The following is a 21,105-nucleotide window of genomic DNA, read 5'->3' on the forward strand; positions in this document are numbered from 1 at the left end:
AATGGTACTGGGAATTGTAGATCTACAACATCTAAAGATGCATAATTCCTATCTTTACACTGCTGAACTCTTACTGCTGGCTCCAGTGTTACTCACTTCCCTCCTGAATAAAAGGGAACTCGGATAGTAATTCTTAAAATGTGGGTAAGCAACAACCTGTCTATAGCAATCTCCCCTGTATCCATGACGTCTCTAGAGCATTAAATACCCATACATCCATACAATCAGGCAAGGCAGTATTGTTATATACAATTGCTTTATTCTGAAGTGCTGCTGTCTATCCAAGGAAAGTGAAGAGAAGGAAAAAGACTCCACTGATATTACCAGCTAAGCAGGAAGGCTTGGAAATCATAATGAGTTATACCAGAAATAAATGTGTTTAACTAAGATGAGAAGCAGCAGTAAGATAACTGGAGCAATTTAACACATAGGAAGGAATAGCACAGGCATAGAATTAGCAAAACATAGGCCAGGGAGCTAATGAGTAAAGAAAATAACAGAGAGAAATGTAAGTGAAGATGGAGGGTACTGAGGGAAGAATGTGGGCTGCTAATGATGCGGAGTGAGAGAGATCTTGTGGGCTCAGATCTCAAATTTTTTACTTAAAGAACTTAACTGGCTGCCTATCCTGCATAGTATCCTAGGCGGCTCATAGCAAAACCAATAAAAAATAAAATCCCAACAAGGCATTATAGTAACTCATGGTACAAATCTCATGACATAGCCCCATCCTACCCTAGTGCCTAAGGGAAGAATCAGGTCTTCAAGGCCTCCCTCATCTCAGGTTAGAGGCTGTTTCAAAGGGCAGGGGCAGCTATATGGAAAGCATGCTCCCAGGACCCAACTAGGTGACAATGTTTGAGGGAAGGCCCCTAAAGTGTCCCCTATCTAATCTAATGGGATGGAAAGATATCCTAAGGGAGAGGCAGTTGGTCAAATAATCTGGCCCTTTGCCACATAGGGCTTTAAAAGTGATAACCAGCACCTTGAATTGTACTTGGAAAACAAATGGAAACCAATGCAGCTCAAGCAACGGTGCTATAGCACAAGCACACGTGTGGTGTAGGATCCATTGCAGTAATCAAAGTTTGTCTCTGGGCTAATGGAGTTCAGGAGCACTCTGAAAAAGTAACATTTCTCTAGCTATGTAAAAATGTAACATAAATCCCAATCTTCCACAAAGCACAATTTAAAAAAAAATACTATGATTCTGATGAATTTTCATATTTTGAAAAAGTGAATATTTTAAAATATAGAAAAATATATGAATTCAGTCCTGCCCTGTCTCCAGTTTTACAGTAGTTTATGCTGTTTGGGCCATTGGCTCTATAGCTATTAAGACTGCAGCAATGTTGAAGAAGAAAATATATTTGGCATGTATGCATATGTCAGCACCTCATGAAACCTAATATGTCTTTTTCTGATTATGAAGTGGCAGTTCCCTGAGCTTGGAAAAGATTATATTTAAGTTGCTGGTGAAAGATATGTGAGACCCCTGAATCGCTTAAGTCACATTTTCCCCTTCAAATTCAGGTTTCTGAGAGTCAGAAAAGTCATCTTGCTTCTGTCCTTAAAAATACATGCATCAGTTGCATTTGGGCTTAAGAAGAGACTTGGAGTTTATTAAAGAGTTTATTTAAATACAAAGAGGTTGCTTTCTAACTTTATAGAAAAGCATGCTGTACCACTTTTAGTAAAAATTCACACTAGGCAACTGAACAGGATTAAAACTAGGTCCCTTAGGAAGTAGTTTATGTTGAGATTAGAAGAAATTAACTAGAATTTCTACTGCTGCTTTTCCAGTTCCTTGGCTTTTAACTCTTGGTTATACCTGTCAGAAAAAGAGAATACAAATTATTCACTATTGCCAACATATTGTGAAGAAGAAAAAAACATTGCATTAAATTAGAAATTATATTTTTATTTTTGTTTTTCCTATCAGTTCTTTAAAAACATGGTTAATATTCAATAAGAACTATAACTAAATTGCATTGATTTTAATTTGCTTGTAATTTAATTCAAGAGACAGGTTTTATTATATATTTCGTTTAAGGAAGGCTATCAGATCTGGACTGCAAAAATCTGGACAACCATTAAATGTCAGGAAAACATTTGTATTTTTACTGGATCTGGTAAATGTATGAAGTTTTGCAGTTCAGCTCTGGTAGGTCCTATTTTAAATCAAAGTAGCTGGGAAAGTTTATTTGTGCACATACATGTTTCCTTCTAGTAGCATGACTTGTTAGGAAAGTTCAGCTTCATATTATACTAATTCAAAAATGCCACTGCACAATCTAAAATTATATCACTTAAGCTTGCTATAAATATGTATTTTCAGTTAGTAGAAACTAGTTTATAACAGTGCAGTACTTTTAGCAAGATGAAACCTCAAAATAAGTGGTTTTCCATTTTCTACTGCATTCTACTGAGATATTTTTTTCATCCCAATATAGCCTATATCCCTGGAATCTTTTGGTAATCGCTTATGCAGATACAAAAAAGATCTAGTCCTATTTAGCTTTTTCAGGATATGTCAAAATTTCCTAGCTCTTGCCACCTGCTGCAATAATACTGTTACTAAACAGAAAATGAGTAACACATACTGTGTGGATTGCATAAAATGAGAGTAATCAGTAGAAAAAGCAGACCAACATTTTCCCAAGGACTTTGTTTAAGATAGGCAATGTTCAAAGCAAAGAGGAGTCATCAATTTGCATTATACAAGGAAAACAATGGGTTTGAATAAATCTAGATAACTGAAATATTATCTACTACCAGCCTAAGAAAAATCGCTTCTATTGAACCAAGACCGTTATAGTAGGCTTTCAAAGACTGGCCTGCTAAGGAACCAACTAATCGTATCCTATAGATACCACTACTACTACTAGTTCAGATGAGCTGAATGAAGGAGAACCAAAGATTACACTAACAGCTAATAAGGCATCCAATGCTTCGATCCCTTGTTGGACAGTTTTTATTGTCGTTGTTTAAAAAAAAGAGGAATTACTTTTTACAGATTTCTAACACTGACCAGCCCCAACTCCCTATAATAATAGTTGGGAATAGGACCAGACACCAACATGGGGAAAAAACGGTTGGGAGGGCTCCCCTTTTTTTGCCTTCTCTGGTCCTATCATACAGTCTTTCCTATTTTTAAATATGTTGGAGGTATAACTTTCAGAATTAAACAATAGAATACAACATTGGCAAACATTCTTCCTAATTACCTACCTCCATATGCGGTACAGCTGAGAGCTACCAGCACAGCCAAGAAAGAAATTAACAGTAAACAGGCCCCAGTTTTTAGGAATAATTACTAGAGAATACCTTGACCAGATAAGGCCTGTTGAATTAGAAAACAAAATACAGATCTATTACCAATTTAAAATAATGATTGCATTCTCAAAATTTATCAATTCTATTCGGAAAACTTCACAGTTTCTCCCTTTCAGTCTACTCTCTCATCAAGTTTATTCAGTAATTATAGGATTGCTGTTAGTTCCTTATAGCTGAATGAAAGCTTGCAGCATCTAGAATTATTATCTAAATCTAAAACCTAGAAGATCTGTAGATTTGCTAGTACAAGAAAAGTATATGTTTGAATGGCAGATTAAAAATGTGATTGAACAGTTCTGTTATCTAGCAATGAACTAGCAATAAAGTACTGCATAGAGTTTTGGCTCACATTTTTACTGTCATGAGATGAAACAGGAACTAATGTTTGAAACTTGCAACCTGTAACACTTGTAAAAATTATGTATGTAAACCAATTAATTACATTTTTACAGCAATGTACAGATTGTAGCCAGTTTAATTTTCAGAATAGAATTTAGCAATATTCCTTACATCTCTGCTGAAAGTCAGTAATTTATATACAGGTAAATCTCCTTTACTGTCTGTTCAAATTTACAAAGGTAATAAAAAATAACTTTGGGACCAAGGTGCACATTTACGATCTTCAGAGTTTTTCTCAGTCATGTGATTACCATTACAGCCAGTATCTGTTGTCCTGTGCCTGACCCATTCCCCCCCCTTACCCTCCTCATAGGGCAGAAAAATTGGAAATGATTACAAGAAATAACACACAATAAAGTGGCTGTTTACCTAGCGCACTCATAGCTTTCAGCCTGAGTGTACTCGGAGTTGTAGGCACTAGGGCATTCCTTTCAATGTGTATTCCCTATTGTGTGGCTGTTTACTTTCTTGTTATGCATTCCTTTCCAATGAATGTAAATACAAATATTAATTCCCTTCTTGCTAATTATCCCAGCACTGGTTAAACATTTCAAAGTGCAGGCAAGTAGGAAAAAAGGAAAGAAAGACAAAGTAAAGTCATAAGCACAGTTGCAATTATGTGATTTCTGCTTTGGGGACTGCATCATTTAGCAATCAAGTTGCCAGTCCCAATTGTGGTTGCTAGACAAGGACTACATATTTAACTTAAGCAAAATTTCTAGATTAATGTACTTCTGGTTCAAATATATCTATTTTTAGGTGTTCCGGTTAGACAGTCAGGTAAACATAATAATTATATAAACATTTCTAAAAAATTGTATCTATATTTCAAGTATATGGCTTGAAAACCTTTCATAAAATAAATTGTTGGTTCAGTTTTGTCTTGGTATTAAAATACAACTGATGATTTAATCTTTTTTTCCTATACTAGATAATTAAAAGAGAATACATACCTGTAGCGGTTAGGACGGCAGATTGTGAAGTGCTGAGTTTTTCAGCAGGCCTAGTCATATCAGCCATTCCAGCACATACCAAACCCTGCAATAGGGAAGCAATAGCTTAATTTAATGTGTCAGTAATAGTACTTTCATTTTTTATTAATACCAAAGTGCTACATTCTAAACCAGCAGTTCTCAAAGTATGATCTAGGGGTCCTTTCCTTTGTCCTTGAAGTCAAATAAATAAATAGCTTTAAATTTCTCTGTTTTAATTTCTAATACAATAAATATTGATAGGTATAACTCACATACATCAAAGCTCTTTGGGTGTCTTCTATCATTTTTAAGAATGTAAAGGGGTCCTGAGACCAAACTGTTTGAGAACCACTGGTCTATATCATTCAGTTTGAAATCATATATTTCATGCATGCCATTTAGATAGCTGGGAGTTATATGTTCCAGTCCATTTTGAGTTTTAAATTGGGTCAAGGAGAAAACTAGGATTTGAGTGGTACATAATTCCATATCAATGCAATGGACTGGCATTAACATGTATCAAATAAAACCATGTTGATTTGGAGCTCAATTTAATCTATATCCCGATATATATGAGTCATACAAACCAGAGTTGTCTCTCCTTTTTGTGATTTTACTTTTCAGCCCACTTCCATGGTCTCATGGGGGGCAAAGGGGGAGAAGGGACATGAAAAATGGGCAGATCTGACTAATGGTGAGATACGCCTCTCCCAAATTGTCCATGATAATGCTGACCACAATCATGACATTGTAGATTTTCCCATTCCAATGAGACAGAAAGTAGGAAGGAAAGTGATAGCTTCCCAACCTCCTTTACAATGGCCAAAAGGACTATAAATAACCAGCCCAGATATTTCAGATTGTGTTCAATTGGCACATGAAGATTTTATTACTTATTATGAAATGTTTATGTTATCCACCTTGCCAAGAGGTGACTCAAGGCAGCTTATAACAAGTTGAGGAAATTGTATAAAAGATGGGATTAATGGGTCAGCCATATTGTCCTAACACAGGGGTGTCAAACTGCCAGACCACGGGCTGGATGCTTCGTGCGGAAGCTGCACCCACCCCAGCTCCGGCAAGGGGAAAAATGTTGTGATACGTCACGACACATAATGTGATACAGCGAGTTTGACACCACTGTCCTAACAGGACCATTATGTTAGAATCTAACTTATCTATAATGTGTTCCGTATTTAAGTCTGGCTACATAACTAAAAGTATTTTTAATATAGACTTTTGGGAAATTCCATTGGATCTAAAATCTGACAGAGATATTAATCAATAATTTTTTTTCATCAAGTTCTCAGATAACATTTCACACAATGAGAAAGGAATTTTTTCTCAAAGATTAGGTTAATACAGTGGTTCTCAACCTTTTTAATGCCACGGCCCCCAACTGGTCGTAAGTCGAGGACTACCCAACCGGTCGTAAGTCGAGGACTACCCAACCGGTCATAAGTCGAGGACTTTCCCTGCCCGGGAGTGGCGCGCATGCGTGGTGCTGCCCCCTGTGCCGGCCAAGGCGTAGCTGGCAAACGGCAGAGACAGAGCAGGCCGACCACCGGCTGGGCCACCAACTGGCCCAGCCCAAGGGAGGTAAGGCACCCGCCGGGCCCCACGCATGCCAGCAACCCTCCTTGCACCCGCCGGCCTCCCACCCCCCACCCCTGGCCCTCTTTTATTTACATTTTTAGTAGTTGGTCAGCAGGGAGGGGTGAAAACTTCCAGACAGCTCACCTTCGCTGCAGACAATGTGCAGCACCGTTTGCAGAATGGGACTTTTGGCGGGCTCAGCAGGGCAGACAGCCTGGATAATTCCTATTGGCTTTTGAAAGCCAATAGAATTAGATTCTATTCAACAGAGTCTATTCTATTGGCTTTCAAAAGCCAATAGAATAAAAGGGAGTAGCACAGCTAAGGAAAAGTGGAAAAAATGGCGGACTGCGTTGTTTGGCAACCTTTGTGAAATGGTCGTTTGACCCCAAATGGGGTCGCAACCCACAGGTTGAGAACCGCTGGGTTAATATGATCTTTGACTATGCAAAATAAAGTGCTTGTCTACCAGGAGACTTTCCAGTAAACCAATTTTTTTTAACTACAGTTAAAGTATATAACTGGTCTTTAACACAGGAAACATTAGAATTATGTACATTTTGTATGAACCATCAAATCAACTTACCCATTTCATAACAGGTGCCCAAAAAAAGACTGTTTTGGGACCTGCAAGAGAAGATTTTACTTAGTCTCAAAAGCTATTAAATTCATTTCAATAAAAAATTTTTTAATCTGCAAGCCACAAAAGAAGCAAGTTACAATTAAATTTCTCTGAGTAAAACCTCTGTAGTAGTTTGTCATGTCTTGCAATTCATGAAGTATATCCACGTTGCAGAAAAAAGGAATTGTGATGATGACAAAAATATATTTTTCCCAAATGAATTAAATAATGCAGCTTTTCTTCATTTGTAGAAAATGTTTCATGTTTATTTATTTATTTGTAAAATTTATATTGCCGCCTACTTGCTCATGGCAACTGAAGGTGGCTTACAGGAAATAGAAACACAATATAAAAGAATTAAAAATAATAAAAATAAAAATAAAATAATATCTCCCCCACCCGCCAGTAACCACACACACTCATACCAGTGATTCAATGGGCTCCATCCTGCTCTGGGTTCCCCAGACCCACTGGCAGAACCACATCTTCAGGGCCTTCCGAAAGAGTGTCAGAATGGGGGTCAGTCTAATTTCCGGAGGGATGATGTTCCAGAGGGAGGGAGCCAGCATGGAGAAGGCCTTTCTTCTGGATCCTGTCAGATGTATCCCCTTAGGGGATGGGACCCATAACATGCCTCTCTGCTCTAGTGGGTTGGGTGGATATGACCAGCAAGAGACAGTCCCTCAGATAACCTGGTCCCAAGTCATGAAGGACTTTAAAGGTGACAACCAGCACCTTGAATTGCACCCGGAAGCAAATTGGGAACCAATGCAGCTCCTGCAGGAGAGGTAATACATGTGCACTCTGAAGTCTGTACAAAACCATGCGGGCCACTGCATTTTGCACCAATTGGAGCTTCCAGAAGGGCAGCCCCATGTAGAGCATGTTGCAATAGAAAAGATGGGAGGTGACTAGGGCATAAGTGACCGTGAGTAGGGATTGTTGGTCCAGGAAAGGGCGTAACTGGCACACAACTTGCAGTTGCACAAAGGCCCTCCTGATCATGACTGCCACCTGCCATTCGAGCAGAAATCATGAGTCCCTGAGAACCACTGGATTGCACAATGGGGACTGTTTGGGGCAGTGCCACCCAATCCAAGCCCAAAGGTGGCAATTCTCCATTGCTGAAAGAACCCAAACCCAGAGCCACTTGGTCTTGCCAGGGTTCAGTTTCAACCTGTTGCTCCCTATCCAGCCCCTAAGAGCCTCCAGGCAATGCGAGAGGGAGGTCAAGGCATCACTTAACTCACCACGGGCTGAAATATACAGCTGAGTATCATCAGCATATTGATGATATCTCAGTCCATGGTGACAGATGATCTCACCCTATAGCTTCATATAGATGTTGAATAGGAGCGGAGAGAGTCCTGAGTCCTGCAACACCCTGCATAGTAGTGGGCGAGAACTGGATCTCTCGCCCCCTATTAACACTCACTGAATGGTCACAGAGGAAGGAAGTGAACCAGGTTAGCACAAAATCTCCCACTACCAACCCCTGAAGCTGCTCCAAAAGGATACCATGGTCGATGATATCGAAAGCTGCCAAGAGGTCAAGTAAAGCAAGGATGGATGCACTACCTACATCCCGCTCTCACCAGAAATCATCAAAAAGCATGACCAATGCAGTTTCTGTGCCATATATAGACCTGAATCCTGACTGGCAGGGGTCTAGAAAATCCGTTTCATCCAGAAACCTCTGGAGCTGCTGTGCAACCACCTTCTCAACTATCTCCCCTCAAAAGAGAAGATTGCAGACAGGTTGGAAATTATCCAACAGGGTGGAATCCAGCAATGACTTCTTGAGAAGAGGGCGAACCCCAGTCTCTTATGTTAACAGTTATTTGTACCTACATAGAAAAAAAACTTTATGGTAAACTCTTGATTCTACTAGTCAGAAGTATAACAATAAATAAGTGAATGCAAATAAATAAATAACACCTCCTGCCCTGAAATTAACCTCAAATGTAACCAACTAGTAGTATGTAAGTATGGATAGAACTATCAGAAGTGCTTTGGGTCATCATGATAAGTGGGACAGAAATAAACAGTAATAGATAGTAAAATAAAAAAATTATATAAGTAAACTTTAGAGAGTCAGTTTAGTGTAGAAGTTAAAGCACCAGGCTAGAAAACAGGAAACCATGATTTTAGTCCTGCCTTAGGTATAAATACAACTGGATGACCTTAGGCCAGCAATTCTCTGTCTGATTGGAGGTGGAAGGATAGACCTACTCATACAATGGAAATTCCCCTTATTTTCCTAACATTTCCCAGATGCTATTGGATTCACTCAAATATTGTAGTCTCCCAATATTTGGATTCACGAAGCTGCTTTTTTCCTAGTTCATAGAACTTTATACAATATTTTCTTCTGTTTTCTAATGATGAACCTGATCAAGCTGCTCTTACATTTTCATTTTCTATTGTTATCCCATAGAGATTGTATCTGTAAAATCACTCAGCTTAGGGATCACATAGGTTTATAATATAATTTAAGAGATGTAAATTGCTATTTGTAAAGAGAAATAACTCCAAATACAATACTGCTCACTAGAAATAATTTCTCTGAAAACTATACAAGAACCTTCTAAAATTAATCCAAGGGATGGATGAATTTTTTGTAATAATTGGCTTCCTTTTTGAAATGTCAGGTGCTGCAAGGGAAATTGCTTTTCATGCTGAAAGTTAGGAGATTGCACACAAAGCCTCCAAAAAAAGCAAATATTATTTATAAGTAATTATGGATGTATAAAATGTATTGGACCATTCTACAAAACTGTTCTATTCCTTCTGGACCCTATTGGTAGAGGGTTCAGCATTTTCCAGAAGTAAACCCTCCAAAGCAGAAGCAGGTCAAGATGTTCTAGATGTAAGCATTCTGCAGGAAACATTAGACTCATTAGAATACTTTATTTGGCCAAATGTGATTAGACACACAAGGAATTTTCTGGTGCAGAAGCTCTCAGTGTACATGCAAAAGAACAGAGTAATAATAACCATAATGATAATACCAAAAATACAGTGGAATAAAGAAGATAAGACAGATAATAATGCTACAGCCATACAACATAGGTAAATGTACATAGACATTAAACAGTACTGTAAGAATTAGGTGTTCAACAAAGTGATGGCATGAGGGAAGAAACTGTCCCTGTGTCTAGTTGTTTTGGCATTCAATGCCTTATAGCGGTGTCCTAAGGGGAGGAGAACAGATCTATTTCAGGGTTAGATCACACTAAGAATATCTCAAAATCATTTCCAGTTTGAAGGATGTTGTTCCAGGCACAAAAACAAAAGCAAAGCTTTATCTCTGTTTTAGCTAGAAAAATGCAATTAATCACACTTCTGGTAAGCCCTGATGACAAACTGACATTTGTCTAAAAAAGAGAAACCCATTGTGGCTGAAATGGCACCTGATTGCAGGAACTGGGCAGCTGAAATCTCTCTGAAATTAAAGAGATTATCACATTATCCACATAGCTGTTATTTTGTAGGTTATTTTGTGACCAGAAAAATTGTAAGTCCAACTCCTATTTAGGAATAAGTTTTAAGTAGTGTCCTTGAATGTCCAAGGACCTAAGGACAATATGAGCAAAACAGCATGCTTTAGTGTTTTAGACTTCAGTCTTTTACATACTTGTTGGGGTTGATGAACATTGAAATCCAAACTACTTAGCAGGCATCAGCTGGCCTCTTTTTTGACGTGGGTATTTTTTTTTCATTCTGGTCCTTTAAATTCCAGCATTTCCACTCAGCCTGGTCAATAGCTATGATGCGCCAGGAATTCTGGAGCTTGTTACTCATTATACTTGGAAAGCACTAAGTTCAGTAATATTCTAGGGCAGACATGTCAAACACAAGGCCCGGGGGCTGGAAGCGGTCCGCAAAGTTGTTTCATGTGGCCCGCAAAGCCATCCTGGAAACAGTGAGGGAACAGCCCCCGCTGCCTTGGCCCTGGCCCAGGCCAGCTGGGAGCCAATGTACAATTTTGTGGTGGCCATCTATGCTGAAACACATTCAGTCTTAGCTCCATAAGCCCTCCCCCCTGCATGGCCTGAGAGGAACAGCGAGGCTCCTCCAATGGACCATGCCTTGGCACTTGCCCCCTTCTGCCAGAGACCCTCAGATCTGTCCCACTCCTGCCCAGGCCCCCACAGGCATCTTTGACGCGAACAATGTAGAGCTGGCCACACCCACTCAGTAGGCCACACCCACTCCATTCACGCCTACCCAGTAGGCTGCACCCATCCTGGCCACACCCATCTGGCTCCCTGAGGGCAACTGCAATGCTGATGCGGCGCTCAATGAAATTGAGTTTGACACCCCTATTATAGGGTATGTATTGCATCTCTGAGTAGTGTATTTTTTTTTAAAAAAAATACTTTTCTGTTATTTTAAAGATGTTCTGGACATTAATATTTCACATCATTCTAGAGAAGTATTTGATAACCACCTTGCAAACTAAAGTTAGTACTCTGAGGTATACCATTCTAATTAAATCTTTCAGAAAACTATTGAAATTTAGTGGTATGTATGTATCTTTTATATTAACTAGTAGGTGCAGAGACAAGGGGGATAACAAAGCTCTACTGAATTCAAGAAATGTTCTCAATGAACAACTCATGGCAAACACGGATATGCCCTTGCATAAATAATAATGTTATGATCATGAGATTCTTAAATGATATAAGATGGCATAAAGGTTGTGACAATTATTGTAAAATAAAGTTTAAAAAGTTTAAAGGTTTCCCCTGCCCAATTGTGACCAATTCAAGGGGCAGTGCTCACCTCCAATTCCCAGCCGAGAGCCTGCATTGTCTGAGAGATAATTCTGTCATCGTGGCCAGCATGAAAATACAGAATGCAGTAACTTCCTGACGAAGTGGTACCTATTTACCTACTTGCATTTGCATGCTTTCAAACTATTAGGTTGGCAGAAACTGGAGTGAGTAAGGGAAGCTCACCCCGTCGTGTGGAGCTTGGGTGTTGAACCTATCAGCTTTTCAGCTGATAAGCCCAGCATCTTAACCGCTGAGCCATCGTGCCACTCTTAAATACATATTATTGGATCAGGCAGTTGCATACATCAGAGCTGGTCAGATTTTAAACTTTACTTTTCACTAGAATGCTAAGTAACTAATAACATGAGAGGAAGACATAAAATAATGGTTTAGTAAGGTGAATATGGAACAAGGAAAAATGTATCTCTGAGTACATGTCCAGTATAGGAATTGGTTTTGAGTACAAATTGCTTCTCACAACTTCTGTTATTCGGTGCTCTTATTTTTTCATCATTTAATTTCAGATTTTTGTTTTGTATGGTTATTAAAAATGAAAAATCCCTCATTTACTTAAGTTTATATCAGAATGTCTTGGTATATCTATACCTATCTTATGTCAGGCCTGATCCAGGTGATTATGAATGTTACCTTGAATTACAACTAGCAATTGTTTTATAAGACTCTTTCTTTATAAATACTCTTAATTGTTACAAGCCACAAATTATTTCCCAGTAGGGTTAGTTATTTTTGCTGCCTTAGAGATGTTCTAAAGAGTTTTCTATTAAGATAAGTATTACAATGAATAGAAAAACCAGCTAATTTCTTTTGTTGCCTTTATTTTTCACTGGATGGTAATCATCTTAAATAAAATGATTGTCTGTAGAGTACAAGGAACTACTAGAATAATGGAAGTGTTAACTGCAAAGAATATTTCACAAGCCAAAAATAAAAGGATTTCTCTCCAATACTGCAGGTTATGTTCCAATCTAGGGGAAATGTCATAGTGTATCAAATTAGGCCATCAAACTCTTCCAGGTTCACATGGCATGGACTTTGAAAATATGTTTAAAATTGAACAGAAACTGACACTAAGGCTAAGAAGACCGTGCCATCAGGATAGTATAGTATGTTATACTGTAGCTCAGCAAAAACAATGATTCATTGTATAACTGTTGAGAAAAGCAGTAATTCAGTACAACTACCAGTAACATAATGATTTATATAAATGTATGGTGCAACTAACTACAGTTAGAACATTTAATATAGCTCTGTTCATCATGTGTTAAATACAGTATGTTAAGACAGAGAACAGTTACTGAAGGAACAACCAAAGTAGTTAATAGGTTGGAGAAGAAAAGCCACAAAGTTTGGAAATAAAGTAAATAATGTTTTTTATTCCAGTATGTTTATTTACTACCTCAGCCACTAGCATCAGCTTCCCTTTCAAACCTGTTGCTAAGGAAGAAAAACAGTAAATGTACTCTTGTTCTTTTTTGTGTTTTCCATATATACTGGTTGAGCCACTGTAGGAGACACTGCTAGATTAAATAGGCATATCTCTTTTTATACTCAAACACAATTCACATTCAAGTGATTGAGAAAGAATCTTGTTAAGAATTTTTCTCTTCTTATACAGCCCAGCTATTACTAACCTGAAAAAGTATTCCGAAGAGACACTGAAGCTAGATTCTTACAAAAGAAATAACATTTTGTTATTAAAATAATTGTTACACATACCACATTCCCTTTCTTCCAGTGAATAAACCCAAAGGGATACAAATACAGTTTAATGTGATATCAGTGAGATGAAAAATTTTGCTTTGTAGTTTATAGTATGCCTATAAAATGCAATAAAATGTCTACAGTCTAACTACAGAAATAAAAATTAACTAATCCCTAACTACACATAAAGCAATCAGTAACTGATGCCATCAACTCATGTCCAAAACTCTTTGAATAATTATTTGTTGTAATTTACTGAAAGTCAATAGTATAGGGTCTGACAGAATTTCTGAAAGAAATGGTTCCAAAGGGCAGATAAAGATACACACAAACACACACCGGGGGAAAAAAAAAACACTGCCTGCAGGCCTCCACCATTCTTACCCCATTGAATTGGGGAACCACAAACGGGTTGTTCCAGGACATACAAGTTGGGTTGGATAAAACTGGTTGGAGAAGGCAGTCCTACAAGTACTCCAGTTTCAAGCCATATAGCTGTTAAAATCCAAACAATAGTTTGACTTGCTCTCAGAAGCCAACAGGAAGCCAGCACAAGGCCAGAGCATAGGTATTTGTACTAGCATGTATCTGTTAACAACTATGTAATTGCATCTGAGACCAATTCAAATTTCTAGACGGTCTTCAAAGCAGCCTCATATAAAACAACTTGAAATGAAACAAATACATGGTGATGGTGTCATGAATAACTGTTACAAGGTCCTCATAGTTCAGATACGGCCACAACTCCTATACCAACCAAAACCGGGATATGGCATTTTTTAAATTAAAAATACATTTGCTTTTGTTATTGCAGTATGACAGGATTTTAGAACCCCAAGACAGAAAAGTTCTAAGTCTGCCTGCAGCCAGCTGTAATATAACAATAGCTGCATAATAGATGTACTTAGTTGCTACAGTAAATATGAGGTTGAAGATAATTTTTTCCCCTTTGCAACTTTTATTTGACAATAATAGGGAACAGGAGCCATTGTCAATTTTTCTTACAAGGATCTGACAGCCCTGGGGCAAGTACACCAGTCAGCACTTTTGGGCAGCATCATCTCGGCAATGATCTTTTCTGGACTAGCAAGTTTCTGTTGCAACTTAACCAATAACATTCCTTCACCAGAGAACTTTTGAAATAGATACTAACAGTTACACATTTATTTATTATTATTATTAATTAAATGTGTTTGCCTCCCATCTTGCCATGAAGCAACTTTGGAGGTTTATCTTGGAACCTTAATTTTAGGCTGAGTATCAGCAATTCAAGTCACTATTTTGTAGCCCTACAGCTTATCAATTGTATTTTTCCTGTATGGCAGTTTGACTTTCCATTTAGTCACTTTAATTCAGTCTTTCACTCTTTATTGCTAGCAATAAAGATAACAGATCCTATTTCTGAAACTTCTATATCAAGGAGAACAAACAGATATTACGTTTTCTGCAACCTTTGTCAATTCCTTGATGATTATATTACTAAAACTAAAGGCGAAGAGAAGTAGTAGGTGACAAACTTTAAATTATACAGATTCTATAAGATTTAAAATGTACTGGAACTTCAACATCTTTTTTGGTAAGAGGGAGGGGTTTAAGAAAGGATGGGGAAGGAGGTTATAGGATATTTCCCTTCTGCCACTGAATTGTAGAAAGGACACTGAAATATCCTATTGGATTGTTACCCTCACCTGTCCAGATATTTTATAGCTTTTCCCAACTTTGTGCCTATGAAATGAATTTGAAGTACACCTCCTAAAGGTGCTTTTTCCAAAAGGGAAAACTTTCTTGCTTTTTTTTCTTTGAAAATGTTTTGCTTTTCATTCATGAAATTCCTTCAGTTCTAACACTGGAAAAAGCATCTTTGGGACAACCATGACCTGGATGACTGAGAATCTCCATAGACAGTTACAACTCCTAGAACTTATTATGGCGGTTGCTCACATAGCTGGGATGTTCAATGATGTATAGAAATCTAATTCTAAAACATTAAAAGGGTAATAACTTGGGAAGGCCAGTCTAGCTGTTTGTAAACTTTGTCCTCCAGATGAATACTTTGCGGAATTTCTTGAAAAAAAAATGTAATGCCACATCAGTTTAACCATCAGTCATGCACTAGGTCTTCAGTGTTATTTATATTCTGTCTTTCATTTTGGAGTTCAAGAAAACATTGAAATAGGATTAAAGTACAGTACCTGGTCCAAGGTCACTTAACGAACTTCATAATAAATTGGGCTTAAACTTCAATTCCTCAGAAACTAGCCAGATATTTGACATTCAACATAAGGTAACACATCACATGTGGACACTTTATGATAAATACTGCAATTGGAGGGCAAAGCATCTCCAAATGTAACCAAAATAGAGGTTTCTCACAACTACAAAGCCAGGACATGTCAACCTGCATTTCCTGGAAAACTCTTTTCTGGACGGCTGTTAAAAGCAGGCCTTCTTCAAGTGGACGTCTGCAGGACCTTAACTTTTTCTTTTCATATTCACCTTCTCACACATTTACATGGATCACCTACAGCGACTAAATTGCCGGCCTTTTCCCTTTCTCTTTTCTTCCAATACCTGCAGGGTGGTTATAGAAAGGACGCAGCCGGGGTGGCAACTTAAGCTCGATCTTGTCTAAGAAACGGTGATAAGAAGCACGAAACCCAGCCACGGCAGCCGCCATCCTGTGTGCGCGGTGACAGCGTCAACGGGAGCCCCGAATTCAGTTGACGGCGCCTCTCGACCTGCCGTCCTTCTCCTCCTCCTCCCACGACCCGAGCAGAAGCAGAACCCGCCCCACGGACAGAAGCCGGTGGTAGGACGAGCCCGGTTTGCTTCGCTCTGATTTGCTGCTGGAAGGAGAAAGGGGCGTGGCTTAACAGCTGTCCTTCATGCTATTGGCCACCCATTCCTATTGCCACCACCGGCTTTCTCTCTAGCATCGGTGACAGTAGCAGTGTCTTGTCTGCTTTTTATGACGTTCGTAAAGCGAGCGCGAAGCAATGACGAGGAAGCAACAATTATTTTCTGTTATGGAACATTGGCTCCGGAAGTAATGTCGACTTAGGGTGCTTCTTTAGCCTTATTCAGGAACGACGAACTTGTTTTCAAACGGTAGCCGCGGCCGAACGTGCCTTTGCCACCGCCCTTTAACTCGTCCTGACTTGTTCACACCTCTGAGTGTTCGGTGGGTTGACAACGTGAGGGAAGGAGGAGACTTTTAAAGCGTCTGGCGGTTGGCTTGGTCTCTGTCCAGAAAGCCAGCGCAAGATACGTTAGGGGCAAAGAGTTATTCCTCTCCCCCCCCCACAACGCTTTAACTCTCGCGATGTCTCCAGTGAGCCGTTCCCTGTCTGTGGGCGGGGAGGGGGAGGAGCTAGTGTTGCTGTGGCAGCTCTCCGAGGAGGCGATGGGGAGGAGTGGGGGTTGAATGGCAGCGGCGGCAGTGGTTACGCGCGCGGGAGGCGCGCGCACGGTCTCCATGGTGAAGCGGGGGAGGGGTGGCCCTCAGTAAGTGGCAGCGACTGATGTCGCTGGCGCCCGCGGTGGCAGATCCGATCCTCCTGGCCAAGCACGCGGTGCCATGTCCCGGGGGTGCTGCACCCACCTCCTGTGGGATGTGAAGAAACGGAGTTTGGGCCTGGAGGAACCCGGCCTGCTGCGGAGACGGTATCTAGGTGAGGAAAGAGCGGGGGAGGAGGGCGGGGTCGGGGGCGCTGGGACGCGGCGGCCCTGTGTCGACCCCCCCTCCCGCCCCAAGCGCCGAAGCTCGGTTTGATCTTTTTGACGGCGAGTCATCGGGACCGTCGTCGTGGAGCGTCTTTTCTGATCGTGAGCCCCTCCTTAGAGTAGCGCCGTGCAGGTTTGAATGCCGAAACGGGGAGCAGGCGGTCGGACACCCAGGATGGTCGGTAAAAACGGCTAGGGAACCTCGGCCGATCTAGCTCTTCCGCGCCCTCCGTGCCCCCTTACCCTTAACAAGTTTCCGCGGCGAGTCTTGGGAAAGAAAACCCTCTCTTCCGAACACGAAACGTCGACTTGCAGTTTTCCTCTGGTTGCTTTTAATATCCCATTCTTCGGCACATGTTGCACTTGGCCAGGGAGCAATTCTAAATTAATTGAACTGAGTTCAGTTTAATCAAGTAACAACTGGACCGCTCTTCTTTCCCGTCCGCTGCCCTAATAGGTCTCTGTAGCACAGAGAAATCAGGAAGGGGCTTAGTGTCGTTTAGCATGAGCTAAAAACAAACTCAGGATGTACATAACCTTGGAAACATTTAACTCAAACGTGATGAGGTTCTGGCTTTCATAGACTTTGGGATTCCCCTCCCCCCTCAAAAATATGTACGAATCATTCCGGAATAATTAATCATAAAAATATGATAGCGACCTTATTTATACGCAGAATGGATGCATTTTTTTTTAACCAAAGTTGAGCGAATCTACAGTGGGCCTTAAATATGTTGAGCAGTGAAATAAAATCAAAGTGTTATTTTTTAATGTTTATTAATATAGAAAAATAACGTAGCACTAAATTTTTTTTTATTTTTGTATGTATGGTTATGGACTTCCTAAAACTTTGTAAGAAAAACATTACTTTTAATCAATTTCTGGGTGGTAGCCACACTAATTTTTTTCAACTAATAACTTTTTGTTTTTAAAACTGCCCAGCATGGAAGGAGGTGGTGAGATTACAAATGATTTCTGTGTGGTTTTGCTGTAGCTATATTAAAATCTAGTACTTTAGATAGTAGAATATAATTTATTAAAAAACTGATATTTGGTAGAAAAAATGTGATAGCAGAGTTGCACCTGTGACTTGCCTGTTTACATCCAGGTGTATATTTGATTGCTCCCAAATTTGTTTCAGTATGTACTATTCTAATGAAAATGAATATCCTCTTTCAAAAAACCAGGAGTGTGGCAATAATTTTTCTGATTATTAAATTTTATTAAAATGTAAAAGTTTTATGAGCTGCAGAAAAGATGCTGCCAGACTTATTTTCATTACCATAGGCTGTTCTTCCAATACTCTCTTGGAAAAGTATTAATCACATCTGTCAAACTTGGTCTGGAAATCTGCTAGAGCCACTCTTCTGGCTTTTTCTCCTGAAAGCTGATTTTTTTAAAACCATTATGCAGAATTACAACCTCATTGCCACCAATTCATGGTTAAATAGGTCAACATTTATGTATATAATAGGGTGTAATTATGGCACATTAATATCAGCAAAGTGGATATTAAAAGAGTTAAATGACTAAAGAAGAAAATAAAAGCCAATTCTAGAAAAAGAACAGGCAGACAAGAAAAGAGGCACAATCCTGTTCTTCCTCCAAATTCTATTTTTTTCTTGCATAAAAATGTGAATGCATTTGATAAGTTTCCTCAAGTTTATTTGAAGAGTAGTCTTCCAATTACATCCCAATTACAGGGAGTGATGTTATGATGATATTTTGGAGGACCGTGGCATGCTTATTATTTGAATATTTTATCCGAATTTGGTGTAAGTTTAAGATCTGAACAATTATAAATTTTAGATATGTTGGGCATAGAATCCCCATTTAACTATAGCTAGCTATTTTCTCTTTTTTATTGCTTATCTTTAATTAGTATAGCTTGCTATTTCTTACTTGTTTTCTGCACTTTCTAAAATGGTGCTTACCTTGAAAAAAATGAGTAATATCTTGAATGTATATAATTTAATAAAGTAGTAGGCCACTGACTGCCCATCATTCATTTCTGATTGGTCCAGGTGAATATTTCAGTCAATGCTGTATCTAAGACTAGGCGATGGTTTTTCAATTCTTCAAATTCTTCCCTCATTGTTATAAGAGATAAACTAAAATATACCAGATTGATTTGTTTACATTCAGAATGAATTGGCTTTTCTCCTAAAGATCTTCAAATTCTAGTGATACGGATACATTGTATTAGCTAGTTTCAAAGATCAATTGTAGTTGTTGCTTTCATTTAAAATACTGAGACCCTATAACCACTCAGAGTTGTTCAGAACTATTCAGATTCAGGCAGCATATAAATGTTAATAATAATACTAAAATGAATATGATCAGAACAAGTTTGTTGCTGCTTAACATTTTAGCTATTTTACACTTGTTTTTTCTATTGTATGAGTGATGCTAATAATATTTCTATGAACTTTTGAAACAACAATAAGTGGATAAAAAGTGTTTCAGTAAACAAGTATGACCAAATGCAGATTGAAAAGGTATCAAGAAAACAAATTGTAAACATGCTAACATAAAGACTGTAGATTTATTTTTGTCAAGACTAGTGCATCCACTCAAAACATTCTTGATTTGGTTTATTATTTTGATTTATATGCCACATTTCTGATGAAACAATTTAAAGTTGTTCATAGTAAGAACAACATACACAGATGCAAAAATATGAGGCAAAATGTATACAGTAAAATATAAAAAGTGGCATCTTCTTCCTACCGCCACATATGAAATACCTGTTCAGTGTCTAAAGCATGCAACATTTGTGCATGCTCTCAAACATCAGATAAAAAACTAATCTTAGAATACACCCTCATAGGAAAGCAAATAACGTTTCCTTGTATTGCAATTTATAACTAATAGATGAAGATGCATCACATTTCTTGAGATAAAACTGGGTATATATAGTAGAGTACTTTTAGAGCATTGTTTATTGTGCTGCTAAAATATGCCAGTTTTAAACTGACTTTAAACTGAAATGATTGAGGCATAAATGTTTGAAATGGTGAGGAACCAGAAGGAAAATATTAAATATAGTCAATGTTTCTCTTAAAATGTAAACTCTTACAGTTCAGTAGTGGTATATAAACAGTTAGAAAGAAGCAGATATCAAAGCAAATTAAACATTGGATATAAAATTTAGAATAATAAATGATTCCAGTTAATACATATCTTAGTCTTTATTGAACAAGACAGTTACCAACCACTTCAAAGGTTATACTCACTCTCCCTCCCAGAGACTGATTATATGTAGCACATTTTTAATGTACTTGAGTGACCAGATACAATAGAATACATGAACCCATCTACATACAATCTAAGTGCAAGATTGATGCAGAGAGTATTTTGTTTAATTCAGTCAGTGATTCTGGATCACCATGAATGAACTAATTTAAGAGACTATGTAAATTTGTTGTTGCTGGGGAAATGACATTATAAAAACACAAGAAACTATTTAAAATACATTTTAAGAATAACCAAAGTATACCAACCATTATAATCAGAATATTAATTTCATGGCAGTATTTCAGTATTTGATACAGGTTTATAGTCACAGAATTCCTCTTTAATGTTATAGCATTAGTTTGAAAGTAGCTTTCCAATGTAGCTTGAAAAAGTTTATAGGTCTTCTGAGAGATCTTTGCTGAACATTGCATTTCTTACTGGATGATACAACTATTTGTTCAGCACACTTGGGATTTGACTAGATTCTAATACAATTTTGCTTTCTCACATCTGCAAGCACTGCATGTGCAGTTAATAGACAACAAAATATATCAGAATATTATTCAGGGTTTCAGTAATTATTTTCCTTTAATATAAAAGACTAAATTATTTATCATTCAAAATAAAAGAAATCTCTGGCACTGATATATAAAAACTGTATCCAGTCATTTGAAGGCAATACCATGCCAAATTCTCCAGATTCTTTTAAATCTGT

At 38.4% G+C, this 21,105-nt stretch overlaps 2 protein-coding genes across 8 annotated transcripts in view; one reads left to right on the plus strand and one right to left on the minus strand.

The window, feature by feature from the left end:
• Positions 1–1,594: 1,594 nt before the first annotated feature.
• On the minus strand, positions 1,595–16,236 carry MPC2 (mitochondrial pyruvate carrier 2). Its single transcript, XM_039335676.1, has 5 exons — positions 16,002–16,236; positions 6,892–6,932; positions 4,689–4,773; positions 3,232–3,343; positions 1,595–1,831 (listed from the first exon to the last, which is right to left on the minus strand). Exons 1-5 carry the CDS (start codon positions 16,105–16,107, stop codon positions 1,786–1,788), a joined length of 390 nt encoding a protein of 129 aa, XP_039191610.1. The 5' UTR covers positions 16,108–16,236; the 3' UTR covers positions 1,595–1,785.
• Positions 16,237–16,830: 594 nt separating this feature from the next.
• The window catches only part of DCAF6 (DDB1 and CUL4 associated factor 6), a 65,211-nt gene continuing 60,936 nt past the window's right edge, over positions 16,831–21,105 (plus strand). For 2 of the 7 annotated variants that reach the window (XM_039335668.1, XM_039335672.1), the window contains exon 1: positions 16,833–17,101. In XM_039335668.1, the coding sequence (XP_039191602.1) occupies positions 17,008–17,101 (94 nt within the window). In that variant the 5' untranslated portion in view covers positions 16,833–17,007. Of the gene's footprint in view, positions 17,102–17,264; positions 17,336–21,105 lie in introns of those variants that run through there. The other 5 variants (XM_039335669.1, XM_039335674.1, XM_039335673.1 and 2 more) reach the window with 4 other exon arrangements.

Source organism: Crotalus tigris, unplaced genomic scaffold, assembly GCF_016545835.1.
Source record: "Crotalus tigris isolate CLP2741 ecotype Arizona unplaced genomic scaffold, ASM1654583v1 scf7180000017646.2482762, whole genome shotgun sequence".
NCBI classification, from domain to species: Eukaryota; Metazoa; Chordata; class Lepidosauria; order Squamata; family Viperidae; genus Crotalus; species Crotalus tigris.